Source organism: Acomys minous (assembly GCF_964271855.1).
Source record: "Acomys minous genome assembly, chromosome: 18".
NCBI classification, from domain to species: Eukaryota; Metazoa; Chordata; class Mammalia; order Rodentia; family Muridae; genus Acomys; species Acomys minous.
In genome coordinates this window covers 5,211,022-5,225,108 of record NC_140501.1, presented here as the reverse complement: position 1 = coordinate 5,225,108, position 14,087 = coordinate 5,211,022, and the positions used below count along the sequence as shown (strand labels likewise).

At 44.9% G+C, this 14,087-nt stretch overlaps 1 protein-coding gene across 1 annotated transcript in view; it reads right to left on the bottom strand.

The window, feature by feature from the left end:
* The window catches only part of UGGT2 (UDP-glucose glycoprotein glucosyltransferase 2), a 129,634-nt gene that overhangs the window by 4,501 nt on the left and 111,046 nt on the right, over nucleotides 1-14,087 (bottom strand). The window contains exons 34-38 of the mRNA XM_084767599.1: nucleotides 10,469-10,651; nucleotides 8,069-8,229; nucleotides 6,997-7,111; nucleotides 4,277-4,393; nucleotides 1,488-1,611 (exon numbers count right to left, since the gene is read on the bottom strand). Coding sequence (XP_084623725.1) covers nucleotides 1,488-1,611; nucleotides 4,277-4,393; nucleotides 6,997-7,111; nucleotides 8,069-8,229; nucleotides 10,469-10,651 — 700 coding nt within the window. The remainder of the gene's footprint in view (nucleotides 1-1,487; nucleotides 1,612-4,276; nucleotides 4,394-6,996; nucleotides 7,112-8,068; nucleotides 8,230-10,468; nucleotides 10,652-14,087) is intronic.

Genomic DNA, 14,087 nt, shown 5'->3' with positions numbered 1-14,087 from the left:
CCACACCACAAGAGGGAGCCTGTACCCAAACTGCCTGGATGGCCAGGACCATGGCCCAGAGATTGAACCAAACACAATGGGTTTAAAATAAAGTCAATGAAATGGTTCCTAATGATATGCTGCTCTACTTATAGATCAGTGCCTGGCCCAGTTGTCACCAGAGAGGCTCCCTCCAGCAGATGGTGGGGGCAGACGTAGAGCTTGAGGAACCCAGGGGACAGAGGAGAGAGGACTATGCTGTGCAGAGGGGCTGAGGACACCACCACGGCCCACAGCACCAACTAAGCAGAGCTCCTAGGGCCTCAGAGACTGAGGCAGCCATCACAGAGCCGGCACCGCCTGAGCTAGGTTCTCTGCATATATGTTGTAAATTGTTAGCTTGGTCTTCCTGTGAGACTCCTAACAGTGGGAGTGGGAGGGTGTGTCTTTGACTCTTTTGCCTGCTCCCTCTGGGTTGCCTCATCCGGTCTTGATATGAGGGTCTATGCCTAGTCTTATTGCATCTTGTTATGCCATGTTCAGTTGATATCCCTGGGAGGACTTCTCTTTTCTGAGAGAAAACAGGAGGAAGGGGTTTGGGGAGAGCGGAAGGGGTCGGGAGGGAGGGAGGCTGTGGCTGTGCTGCACTGTATGAGGGAATAAGAAAAGGAGAGGGTTATATGCAATGATGGAAGACATTGGATATCTGGGTGAAATGAAATAAATTCCTGGAAAGACAAACACATTTGATGAATGATTATTTTGGGTGAAGAAATGTCAAGATAATGGCAAAATTTTAAATATAAGTGTAAGAAAATATATAGTCCAAGACATCATGGCTAAAGATGCTAGGAATGGAAACAAGGGAAGTTGGGTTATAAAGTGACAGTTCTCAAGGTAGGAGTAATGCTTTTTTGTGAGCTATGTAAAGCTATTTTTGTTAGTTTCGAGGGCTTGTTTGGGCTTTCACATCTTGGAAATTCAGTATAATCTTAGAAATAAGATTTCCTCTATTTTTATTCTCTGTGCTTTAGTAAACGTGTTTCCTAAAATCGTGTTATACTTTTCATTTATATAAAGATGTGAATTAAAGCTAAACGCTGTCTTAAACATGCTTAAATGTTGCAGAGAAGGCCACCTTTTAATAAAAAATTAGTGAGCCTAGCCTATGTTAAATAAAATTCTTTAAACATCTTTAAATTTTATTTACATTTTATTAGATTTATCCATTTCATTTTTATGTGTATTTCCTTGCTTATATATGTGTGTACCATGAGCATGTTTTGTGTCCACGGAGATCAGTTGAAAGCATCTGTAACTGGAATTTTCTGGGAATTGGATCTGAGTCCTCTGCAAGAGCAGCCCGTGTCTCACTTGCTGAGCCATCTCTCTGGCATCTTCATCATGTCATATACTTTCTTAATGGGACACTAGCAGTCCTTTCATGACTTAGCATGATCCTATCAACACAACACATGGCTCACATGCTACTGCGGGGAGTCACTTACTTGCATGCTTCTTATTTTCAAGATGATCCAGTAAATTTCTTATTTCTGTATCATATTTGACCCATTCAGGGACAATCCTTGCAGCAGCTTGTAGTTTGGGTTCCTTTGTTTTGGGATTATTGCACTAAAATTCAACAAAATCTGTTAGGGGTAAAAAAATCCACCCCAAACAAAACAACAAAGCCCACATTCCAGGTAACACAAAGGAAATACTTGAGAGCCTTAGTGTGTCACTTGGATAGATGTAATGTGATGCCATTATGGGACACAGAGCCTCCCTGTTTGTTGCGTGGCTAGACATTAGCAGGACTGCAGGACCAGCCACTCCTTTATGGTCAAAAGCATGTGGAACAAAGGACTAGAACCACACAAGAACTGAGCATACCGGGAAACTTCTACGGCATCACTACATGACTGTGTTCCTACTTATCATCTGCACAGAACAAAGGTCTACAATTGTCTACACAAAACATGGTTCCTGAGGCCACCGGCCACTCTTGCTCAGTGAAGACTGCACCTCTGCTGTCCTCTGCAATGACCCAGATTGTCTACACCACATGGAGGTCTTGGTGGATTCTTTCACTGGGGACCAGGAAGACAAGGTGAGCATGGACTTAGATCACATCCTTAAAATAGTGCTGTTCACTATAGGTGACGTCAGGGTAGAAACTTGTTAGCCATGGCAGGAAGCCCAAAGCAGCAGTTCTGAGAACTCCCCTTGCTGGAAGCCAGGGATGCCAGGGATGCAGAGAGACTTCCGGTGCCTTGTTATCTCTCCCCCTTGTTGGGAGCTCTAAGGGAGGATGTGATGGAAACAGAGAGGAGACAGCTGGACACCTTGTGCTTAGGCCAACCTGGCAAACCAGAGCATGGCCCTGCTACATGACTCATCCAAGTTTCTGCCATATGTCCTTTAGAAAATGTCCTAACTAGCAGCTCAATGGTGCCCTATTGTCCAAGACCCTTCCTCCTAACTGGAGCTTTACTCCCTCTATGAAGCTCCCGTGTGGTTTGAGTGAGAATAGCCCCAGTACACTTACATGCTTGAATGCTTGGGGTTCCCAGTGGTGCAACCATTTTGAAGAAGTAACTGTGGCCTTGCTAGAGGAGCTACGTCACTGAGATGGGCTTTGAGGTTTCAAAAGCCCACACTGTTCCCAGTTGGCTCCCTCTGCCTGTGCTTGTGCATCAAGAAGTGAGCTCTCAGCTCTTGCTCCAATGCCACCCTGCCTGCCACCCTGCCTGTCTGCCACCCTGCCTGTCTGCCACCCTGCCTATCTGCCTGCTGCCTGCTGCCTGCCTATCTGCCTGCCTGCCTGTCTGCCGCCTGCCTGCCTGCCTGCTGCCTGCCTGCCTGCCTGCCTGCTGCCTGCTGCCTGCCTGCCTGCTGCCTGCCTGCCTGCCTGCCTGCCTGCTGCCTGCCTGCCTGCTGCCTGCCTGCCTGCCTGCCTGCTGCCTGTTGCCTGCCTGCCTCCCTGCCTGCTGCCTGCCTGCCTGCCTGCCTGCTGCCTGTTGCCTGCCTGCCTGCCTGTCTGCCTGCCGCCTGCCTGCTGCCATGCTTCCTGCCATGATGGTCATGGATTCTAACTGTGAGGCCCCAGTAAACTCCTTTTTTCTGTAAGTTGCCTTGGCCATGGTCTCTTATCAGAGCGATAGAAAGGTAAGGCAGAGGTTGGCACTGGGGCAGGCTGTGGCTGGGACAGGCCTGCCCTATCAGGTTACTGGAGAGGTGTGGAACACTTTAGGACTTTGAACAACGTAAGAAGGACTGAGTGCCCCCCACCCTGCCATGGGATCCTGGAGATAGTAGTATTGAGGGTGATGTGGCTTGGGAGGCCTTGCTCAAAGCTTTCAGACGGAAATGGTAATATCAAATACCAGCATCTGGGCTAGAGACCATTCTCGTCATATTTTGGCAAAGAATGTAGATGCTTTCTGCCTTGTCTTACCCACTGAACCATCTCTCTAGCCCCATGTTCCTTAACTGAAAGTGCTTCTGAGAAGAGCGGAAACATTCACGCCATCCTCCTTTCTCTCAGTGGGGCTACTGCTGGGGGAGCCCTGTCCCCCTAAGACTGGACGCCCCTCTTACATGTGGATGTGGACACATCACCAACTCCCACCAAGGGGGAGGACCTCAGGGTCCGAGCTGTGTTCCCACAGTCCTGCAGCAGACTGTCTAATAGAGAATGGCACAAACATTTTCTTCTTCCTTCACTTTGACAGTTTTGATGGATTTGGGATCCTGGCTTGGCAGCTGTGGTCTTTCAGAGTTTGAAATGTTCTAGGCCTTCATGGTTTTTAAAGTTTCTATGTAAACCAGTGGTTCGGCCCTTGTAGCTTTCAGTACTTTCTTTGTTCTGTATATTTAGGGTTGTACTACAGTCTACTGTGGAACAGTTTTCCTTCTGTCTTTCCTATCTGGTGTTCTAAGTGCCTCCTGAGCTCCTAATGATTAAAATGCTTTCTCTGCCATTAGCATGAGTTTTTCTCCTCCTATGCCGCTGACTCACACCTGTGCTCTTTGCACAGGGCCCAGGTTTCATATAATCCATTTGTACTTTCTTTTGAATTTATCTTTGCCATGAGGTATCTTTATATTTTTCCCCGACACATCAGTAAGCCTGAGAGCAGCCTTGGAGACCCTGAATACAGATTCTTACTAATTCATAAAAGACTAAGCAGAAGACATGAGGTCACAATATGTGTGTGACAATTTATTTGTAAAACAGCATTTAAATTGGGATATTTAAATATGCTTATATGCAAATGAGAATACAGACACTCACCAGATCTATTATTTTGGCTCGTTCTTTGGACTCATCATCACACCAGGTCTCGCACCACAGCCAGTCTTGAGGAAGAGACTTAATGGCGACTTGGTAAATCATATTGTTGGGAAGATCCTACAGGAAAATTAACATGTTAGAGACTTAATGATGTTGTCACTTAGACTTTACATATATCTTAAGAATTCAACCAACTTCAGATATCTCCACATATGAAGCTTGCCATGCTAATGTTAACTAACTAATAATTTTGTGTCATATTATGTATGAACTCATGACCTAAAACTACGTCCAGAACCAGGCTGAGTAGGGAGGTGTGAAGACCACCACTCTGTAGTACCTGCAGGTGAGTAGGGAGGTGTGAAGACCACCACTCTATAGTACCTGCAGGTGAGTAGGAAGGTCTGAAGACCGCCACTCTGTAGTACCTGCAAGTGAGTAGGGAGGTGTGAAGACCACCACTCTGTAGTACCTGCAGGTGAGTAGGGAGGTGTGAAGACCACCACTCTGTAATACCTGCAGGTGAGTAGGGAGGTGTGAAGACCGCCACTCTGTAGTACCTGCAGGTGAGTAGGGAGGTGTGAAGACCGCCACTCTGTAGTACCTGCAAGTGAGTAGGGAGGTGTGAAGACCACCACTCTGTAGTACCTGCAGGTGAGTAGGGAGGTGTGAAGACCGCCACTCTGTAGTACCTGCAGGTACAGTCTCATCTTTCCTTTCTTGAACATCATAACCAAGATTACGTACTTACATGAACCTGCCTTTGTTATTTACTAATTTTTATTTTTTAAATTTAAAAACACATTTCTTTTTATTTCTGTGTATGATTGCTTTGTCTCTGTGTGCTTGGTGCCTGTTGAATCCAAAAGAGAGTACCAGATCTCCTGGAACTGCAGTGACAGACAGTTGCATGCCACTATTATAGGTGCCCTGAAGCAAACCCAGGTCCTCTGAAACACGTCTCCAGCGCTGCCATTGTTACATATGGTGAACATCGCCACATTCTCCAGATAATGAAGCATTTTTCTATCTTTTAGTTGGAAAAGATGTTGCAAGAACAATTTCACCTTTTCCCATGCTCAAGGCTTCCTAAGCAAGGATTGCTGGCACATGGCTTCAAACATATTTGAAAAAAAAAAGGGCCTATTAGTTAAAGACAGAGACTTTTAGAGAGGTTTAGTATATTGTCACTATACATATTTGTATGCAAGTCACAAGCCCTTCCTTCTCCCTAGAAATGAAGATTTCTAAGCATACTAGTCTCGGAGGAGAGGAATGTATTCTGCATTAGATGCCCCATGTATCCCTAAGATTCATAACTTTAGGGTTCCCCTCTCACCAGTCCTACTAAGTATCTTATAGGAAGTCCTAGAGAAGTGTAACAAAGTGAGAGAAGGGAATGCAAATATGCAGGCTGAAAAGAAGGGATAAAGCCACTGTCGCTGCAGGTAAGAGGGTCGTTCATCCAGGACGTGCTACAAGTCATTGAGCACCTGGGCTAACATGAAACATGAAATTACATTATTTGGAGGAAACTGAGTGCAACCAGAGATTATCACATTAAATAAATTAAGCCAGGACCAGAGAGACAAGTATCATGTGCTTTCTCTCCTACGTAGTGTCCACATTTTGTACAGATACATAAAATCATGTACATAAAAAACCAAACGAAAGATAATGAGTAGAGAAACTAGACTATTTGTATACACAGTGGAGTCATAAAGGAAAAGTGAAATCCTCTCATTTGCAGCAAAAGTGAGGTGGAGAATATCACGTCAAGTGAAATAAGCCGTAAGTACACACACACGCGCGCACGCACACACACGCACACACACGCACATGCACACCCACACACACGCACACACACTCGCACACCCACGCACACGCGCACACACACACGCACACACACACACACACACAGACACACACACACACTGTAACTAGAATGAAAACACTGTGACCTCAAGAATAGTTGTGCTTTGTTTTCTGTGATTCTGGGTGTTAGGAGAGTGTGTGCCACCAACTAAATAAGTAGGAATGGTTTTAGTAAGTAGAAATAGTAAAGATTTTGGGCTGTACTGTCTTTCACATCTGCTAAATCACTGGAAATATTTTGGGGCAATAATTAGTAACTTAATGCAATGTGAGGGAAAGTGTCGCGTGTCTTCAGAGACACCGGGAGAGTTTTGTTGATCAGCACATAAAAGAGATAACGGGGGAGTAAAGCATTCTCGCTTGTGAGAGAACCACGTGTCATGATGGAAGTCAAGTAAAAGAAGGTGACAAGGGGCGGAGAGATGGCTCAGCAGTTAAGAGCACTGTCTGCTCTACCAGAGGTCCTGAGTTCAATTCCCAGCAACTACATGGTGGCTTACAACCATCTATGATGTGATCTGATGCCCTCTTCTGGCCTGCAGGTGTACATGCAGACAGAACACTGTATATGTAATAAATAAATAAATCTCTTTTAAAAAGGACTAAATGAGATAGGTATAGGGAAGGAAAAATAGGTCTGAGAATGGAAAAGTGAGAAGGCTGTTAGAATAAAAAATATTATGAGCTTGAAATAAAAATATGCATAGGTAGAGATATTTGCATAAAGGGAAGAAGTTTGAAAAAAAAGTGGCAAAGAAACAATTTTGTTTGTATGAAGAATACTGAAGCAGTTTATACATACAGTTGTATGTATTCATTAAAATTTGTCATAAAATGTGACTTGCCTGATCCAGGTTTGAAAGGCTGTTTGGATCTTGGCTCAGGGCTTGGTACTGGCCCCGGAGCCTGTCCCCTGCTGCAATCCTCCTGAACTTCTTGAGATCCACCACATACAAGGCACTGAAAAAGGAATATTCCTTACTGTCTGTGCTGCTCATGTGCCTTTCCCGCAGTGGCTGCTTACAGCAATAGTATTGTCTACAGAGGCTGTGTTGCTTAGTTTGCTGTTAACTTGACACAGCTAGGGTCACTTGGTAAGAGGGAGCCAATTGAGGACACAGCTCCATCAGAGTGGCCTGTGAGCACACCTGTGTGGCTACCGTCTTCAGTAATGGCTGCTGTAGGAAGGTCCGGACCCCTGTGGGTGGCGCTATAACAGGGCAGCTGGTTTTAGGGTCCCTCCGCAGTCTCGGCATCAGCTCCAGTCTCCAGGTCCCCACCTGGGCTTCCTGCCCAGACTTCCCGTCATGATGGACTGTACACAGCAACAGGAAGCAACCTTTCCCCCCCTGAAGTCTGTGGCACACAGGTACAGGGCGTGTGCCAGCTAAATGGACAGGGATGCTTCTAGTAACTGGAAGTAGTAACGGTCAGCACTTGGGACTGCACTGATTTTTAAATTATCGGAAATATTTTCGGGCAGTAGCGAATAATTCAATGGAACATGAGGGAATGGAATGCCAGCTTTTGGTCATGGTGTTTATTATAGCAACAAAAGGCAAACTAGGACAGACACATTAGAACCTAGCAAACATTTCTCTCATAAACCCAATGTTCTGTTTTGCAGACTTTGAGGTTTGCTAAAACTATGGTTTTGCTATAACTTTATATTCTATATGACTTTCTTCCAAGTTTTCATGAAACTTGTCTTGCAGCAGTCAGGTGCTGTGCAAGTCACCTAAATGCTGATGGCCTGGGCTTCCATTTCTATAAAACAGAGAGGGCAGGGTATTGAGACTGTGAGAAAACTGTGAGTTCACGTACAACAGGGGCTTTCCCAGAGGGCACATGATCAGTTTTACATGTGAATCAACACAGCAATCAGTCTTGAAACAGTAAGAACATGTGCTGTTTTACCTGATGTGATATTTCCTTTTTACAAGATGTGATGCCCAGTACCCTGTCTTCCAGAACCGATACCCGTCCATTTCAGTGCGGCTGTCACAAAACGGGGTGTATCCGTAAGGAGCGCCGCCCAGATCGAAGTCGCGAAGCTCCTTCAGGTCGTGCCTCACAACCTAGGTAAGAGCACAAGAGCACAGTGTCTGACAGTGCGGGTGCTGAGCAGCACGAACTCTTCCCTCAGAGCTTCAGCTGTTACCTCAGGGCACATGCACAGGGCTGTGCTTTCCTCACACCACTGACGTACTGCATGGATTTACTAAATGTGATTTTCCCCTTTTGTTCTTACAGATTAATAGAAACAAACTTTACATTAATTGTGGTCTTACTGCTAAGATTTCCTAGCCTTATCATTTATAGCAAACTAGTTTGTACAACACACATTTTAGAAAGGGGTTAACTATCATAAAAGCACACAGCTCTTAGTTAAACTAATATTGGAAAATATTAATTTGAACCATAAAATTTTGATTGAAAAGTAGCTTAAATGTCAATTTAACATGTTTTAACTTTCCAGGTTTTTAAAAAAGACTAATGTGTATAAATGTTTGACTACATGTTATGTCTGTGTATCATGTGTGCAATGCCGGAGAGTCCAGAAGAGGGCGCTGGATGCCCAGGAGGTGGAGCTGTAGACTGTGATACACTCCTCTGGGAGCAAACAAACTCGGTATTCTGCAGCTGCTAACGCTGAGCCCTCTCCCCAGCCCTGTGCCTTACTTGTCAATTGCCTTAAGCTTGCTGAAAAAATACTGCTATAAATGTTGAGGGGAGGTAAGACGATTGTGTTTTAAAATCTTCCTGGTTTTGAAGTTAGTTTTTTTCTCCCTCCCTCCATGTGTGTGTGTGTGTATGTGTGGTGTGTGTGTGTGTGTGTGTGTGTGTGTGTGTGTGTGTGTGCATGTGTGTGTGTGTCTGTGCATGTGTGTATAGGCTTGTGCACAGCAGGAGCCTTTACCTGCTGAGCCATCTCTGTACCCCAACAAAGACTTCTATTAAGTCAACATATTTGGCAGTGTTGAAGTTTTTATTATAGTAGTTGAAATTAGCTTGGAATAAAATAATAGCATAGGAGAATAAGTTAAGTTCTTCTTTTTCTTCTTCCCCCTCTCCACTGCTGTTCTAATCTCTGTTTTCTTTTGCTCCCTCTTGTTTTTTTTAATAGATGTTATCATATGTGCTTCAGGCTGGCTCAAAACTCAGTATCCTCCTGTCTTTATTTCCTTTTTTCTTTTTCTTTTCTTTTTGGCAAAGAATAGTTTAAAATTTAATGAAAAATATTAAATACAGAAAATTTGCTTTTTTTCACAAATACATAGTTACTAAATACAATTTCTTAAGTTCATTAAAAAAAACGTAACACAAACTGTCCTTTGTGAACTGCATTTAAATCTTAATAGCTTGGCACCAAGGGCTGAAGTGTAGCTTAATATTGCTTGCTTAAAAACCTGGCATTTTCCAATACAGATATGTAAATTTAAAGTGGCTTATTCTATGAATAATATTTTTACTGTTTTCTAAATTTAACCACATAATTGAACATTTTTTATTTTGTTGGATTTTAAATTTTTTAAATTAATTAATTTGTTTATTCACTTTCCACCCTGATCACACCCCTCCCCCTGCCTCTATCTTCCAAGTGCTGGACTCACAAACAAATGTCGCCACACTCAGTGGGCACAAGCAAATTCTAACACAGAACTTCTAAATATGATTTTTGTCCTTCATATGTGAAATATACCTCACACATTTCATTTATATACATCTACACTTAAATATTAGTGCTATTAGAAATTCTGTATGCTTTTCAAATATTTTTTCATGATTAATGATTACAGAGGTATGGAGATAAGGTAGAAGAAAATTATATATATGGATTTTGAAGTTGAGGTAGCCTTTATTTTTTTCCAGCTAAATGTAGAACCTCTTAAGTGACAGACATATGGATATGTGATGATTGTTTCAATGTCAGACAAGGAGAGAAAGGCCACGTACAACTGCTCACCTTTCCAGTCAGGTAAAGAGAAAACCACACCATACCCACACAAACTGACATTACTATACTTATAATGCATGATATAGGCGTGTCTTATGTTTACTTGCCAAATTAAGAAAAAAAATGGCTGCTTCACATAGACACTGCCATGTCCTAAACAAACAGCACTTCCTGCCCATGTTCAGGTCTGCCTGCGTTCTGACAGTTTGTGTTAAACTTAGGTACTCTGTGGATATGACATAACCATGTCTTGTGTATTTACAATCATACAGTGACATAAGTGAGCAACATAAATCCTTATGTTCATGTTCAGTTAGAGGCAAAACCAAACTTTATTATAACATAATTACTCTTGTTACCTGGTCAGCGTCAACAAATATGATTTTGTCAACTGCCAGTGGGAACAGGACGTCAAGGAAAAGGATTTTGTAGCCCCAAAGGATTCGCTGCTTTTCAGTCTGTTGATGAAGCCAGTGAGGCCACTTGTATTGGACAAATTCATATTGGAATCCATACTCCTTGGCCATGTGAGGAATTACCTCCTAAACACACAGAACAAAACCAAACAACACATCTCAGGGGAAGTTTATCCATTATTGCACTAATTGGCAAAGGCTGAGACACTTCTTCAATAAATGTGTTCCAGAAAGAATGGGAGGGTGCACAGGAGTAGGGACAGGGCAGCAACACAGCATCCTCTTCTCATGTAGGCCTTGTGACTGGGTGCTCATGGCCTTGTGACTGGTGCTCATGGCCTTGTGACTGGGTGCTCATGGCCTTGTGACTGGTGCTCATGGCCTTGTGACTGGGTGCTCATGGCCTTGTGACTGGGTGCTCATGGCCTTGTGACTGGGTGCTCATGGCCTTGTGACTGGGTGCTCATGGCCTTGTGACTGGGTGCTCATGGCCTTGTGACTGGGTGCTCATGGTCTTGTGACTGGTGCTCATGGCCTTGTGACTGGTGCTCATGGCCTTGTGACTGGGTGCTCATGGCCTTGTGACTGGTGCTCATGGCCTTGTGACTGGGTGCTCATGGCCTTGTGACTGGTGCTCATGGCCTTGTGACCGGGTGCTCATGGCCTTGTGACTGGGTGCTCATGGCCTTGTGACTGGTGTTCATGGCATTGTAACTGGGTGCTCATGGCCTTGTGACTGGGTGCTCATGGCCTTGTGACTGGGTGCTCATGGCCTTGTGACTGGTTGCTCATGGCCTTGTGACTGGTGCTCATGGCCTTGTGACTGGTGCTCATGGCCTTGTGACTGGTGCTCATGGCCTTGTGACTGGTTGCTCATGGTCTTGTGACTGGTGCTCATGGCTTTGTGACTGGTGCTCATTACATACTCAGTCATTTACCTGATTTTTAAATGCTGAAAATTTAAAGTATTTTAAATATAAAGAATAGTTTTCCTCATTTTATAAGAATCCATTTTATCTATGTGTTAAAATACAGAGCTTCTGGAAGTCATTATTTTCATATAAAACAAGAAGAATAATTAGAAAAATTCAATTATTCAACAATACATATTAAAAATATTCACACAATACTCTGCTGTATCCTGTGGATGCTGTCGTCAACAGCAACCCCTCCATCCCACCCAAGCTGTGCTCCTAGAAGCTTACAGGTTAGAAGTGATGGGCAGAAAAAGAAATGAGGTTGCTGTAACTACAGAAGACAGCTATGGAAAAAGATATGAAGGTAAGGGAAGTGGAGTGGTAGGCGAGTGAACCGAACCAGAGCATTCATAGTGCAATGTGGAAAAATCACAACTAAGATGAGAAAAACTTAGCACCCCTGTGAGGGAAGACAGGTGTCTGTGCTGGTCTTCAGGAGAGGACATTTGCCTGCACAGTGCTGCTGGGAGTCTTAGGAGGTGTGTCTCTGTGGAGGAAGCATGTCACTGGAGGAGGCCTGTGTCCCTGTGGAGGAGGCCTGTCACTGGAGGAGGCCTGTGTCTGTGTCTCTGTGGAGGGAGCATGTCACTGGAGGAGGCCTGTGTCCCTGTGGAGGGAGCATGTCACTGGAGGAGGCCTGTGTCTGTGTCTCTGTGGAGGAAGCATGTCACTGGAGGAGGTCAGCTTCCTGATGTAGTCATCACGCCTGCCGCTCGCTGCCATGCTTCCCAACGCCAACACACTCTAACTCGTCTAGGCTGCAGGCAAAGGAACTGCCCTCTGCTCTGTGCCCTCCACTGGCTGTGTGTGCACCTTTCTGTGGTAATGTGCTGTGGGCAAAGCCACTTTTATGAGTGTGTAGGCCCCCGAGTCAGTCTCTAAGCTTACGTAAAGGTGGCCTTGGGGGGCTGCAGGCACAGGTGTGTCTCAGTTACTTTTTTACTGCTGTAACAGAATACCATGGCCAAAAGGACTTGAAGAAAATTTTTGTTTTTTTAATTGATTACCTGGGAATTTCACATCCTGCTCCCTGATCCACTCAGCGTCCACATGTACCCCAACCCCGCGGCCTCCCCAGTACAAGAGAAGAAAAAGGACAAGTCCTGTCTGTGTTACCCATATACTCTCCGCAGCCCCTGACAAAGGATGAGTCTTTCTCTGCCAGCGTCAATGCTAGAAGCTATCAACTGAGGGGAGCCCTGAGGTGGCCTGAAGGTAGAGGGGAACTCTCTTGTGCCTGTTACCCCCCCCCCCCCCACACACACACTATGGGCTGGCGAGGGGAGGGAGGGGGCGAGGCTTTGGTTTTCTTCTGTTTTTGATTTTCAAGACAGTGTTTTTCTGTGTAGCCCTGGCTGCCCTAGAACTATAGAGCAACCTGGCCTCCTGAGTTCTGGATTAAAGGTGTGCGCCACCACATCCAGCTGTGCGCCACCACATCCAGCTGTGCGCCACCACATCCAGCTGTGCGCCACCACATCCAGCTGTGCGCCACCACATCCAGCTGTGTGCCACCACATCCAGCTGTGCGCCACCACATCCAGCTGTGTGCCACCACATCCAGCTGTGCGCCACCACATCCAGCTGTGTGCCACCACATCCAGCTGTTGAAAAAGTTTAATTGAGTTTATGGCTCTGGAAGGTTAGCGCTCATGAAGGCAGAAGGAGGGCATGGCAGCAGCAACAGTCAAAAGATCACATCTCCAAGCACAGAGAGAAGGGGGGAAGCCCACTGGGGACGATGGGGGGCTGTGGGAGCAGGGAAGCGTGACCCCGTGACACACCGGCTCATCCTTCCCAGAGCATTGCACCCACTGGGGACCAAGTGCTCAAACATATGATCCTATGGGGGCGGGGGCGTTTTCAGTCAAACCACCACCAAGTATCTTGGTTTTCTTTCCAGTGAAATTATGGAGAATTACTGGAGAATACTGAAAAGGTATTTAGCAATATGCTGGGGAATGCTAAGGAACAGGAGCACGCTAGCCAGGTTCCTTTCTCTTCACTATCACTTTTGGTAACAGTAATAAAGCAAATGTCTCTGCGGAGCGGCTGCTCGGGTCCCATGGGATCTCAGAAGCTGCGCTGCAGGAGAGGGAGGCGTGGAGACAGTGACGGTCACCTGCAGCCTGCTGAGGACAAATGGCTCAGGGCCAGCAGTGCTCACACCGCACAGTGACCACGCCTCGTGAGACAGAAGAGCTCGCTGCGGTGAGGCTGCTCTCAGGCATCTTCATAGTTTCTTGATATCACTAATGTTTCTATCTTTAGGAAAAGCATGACAGAATCAATTTCTCTTCACTGAAAATGTGTACATATTGTCATGAAATTTAAATTATTGTTAAAAAGCTAATGATCATTCTGGTTTTGAATTTACTTAAAGCTATACCCTTCGGTGTTCTTTTCTTTAAATTCCTCTTTAAACACAGAATTTTTATGAACTGGATAAAAATAGTGAATATAATTTTAAACTCAAAGTTGTAACTTGGGTAAATTTAATTTTACAAAGCTCCTTTTGAAAAGGGATATGTTTTAAGAGCTTACAGTGGTAACAAAAACAAAACAACTTAGCGCCAAGCTGTAGC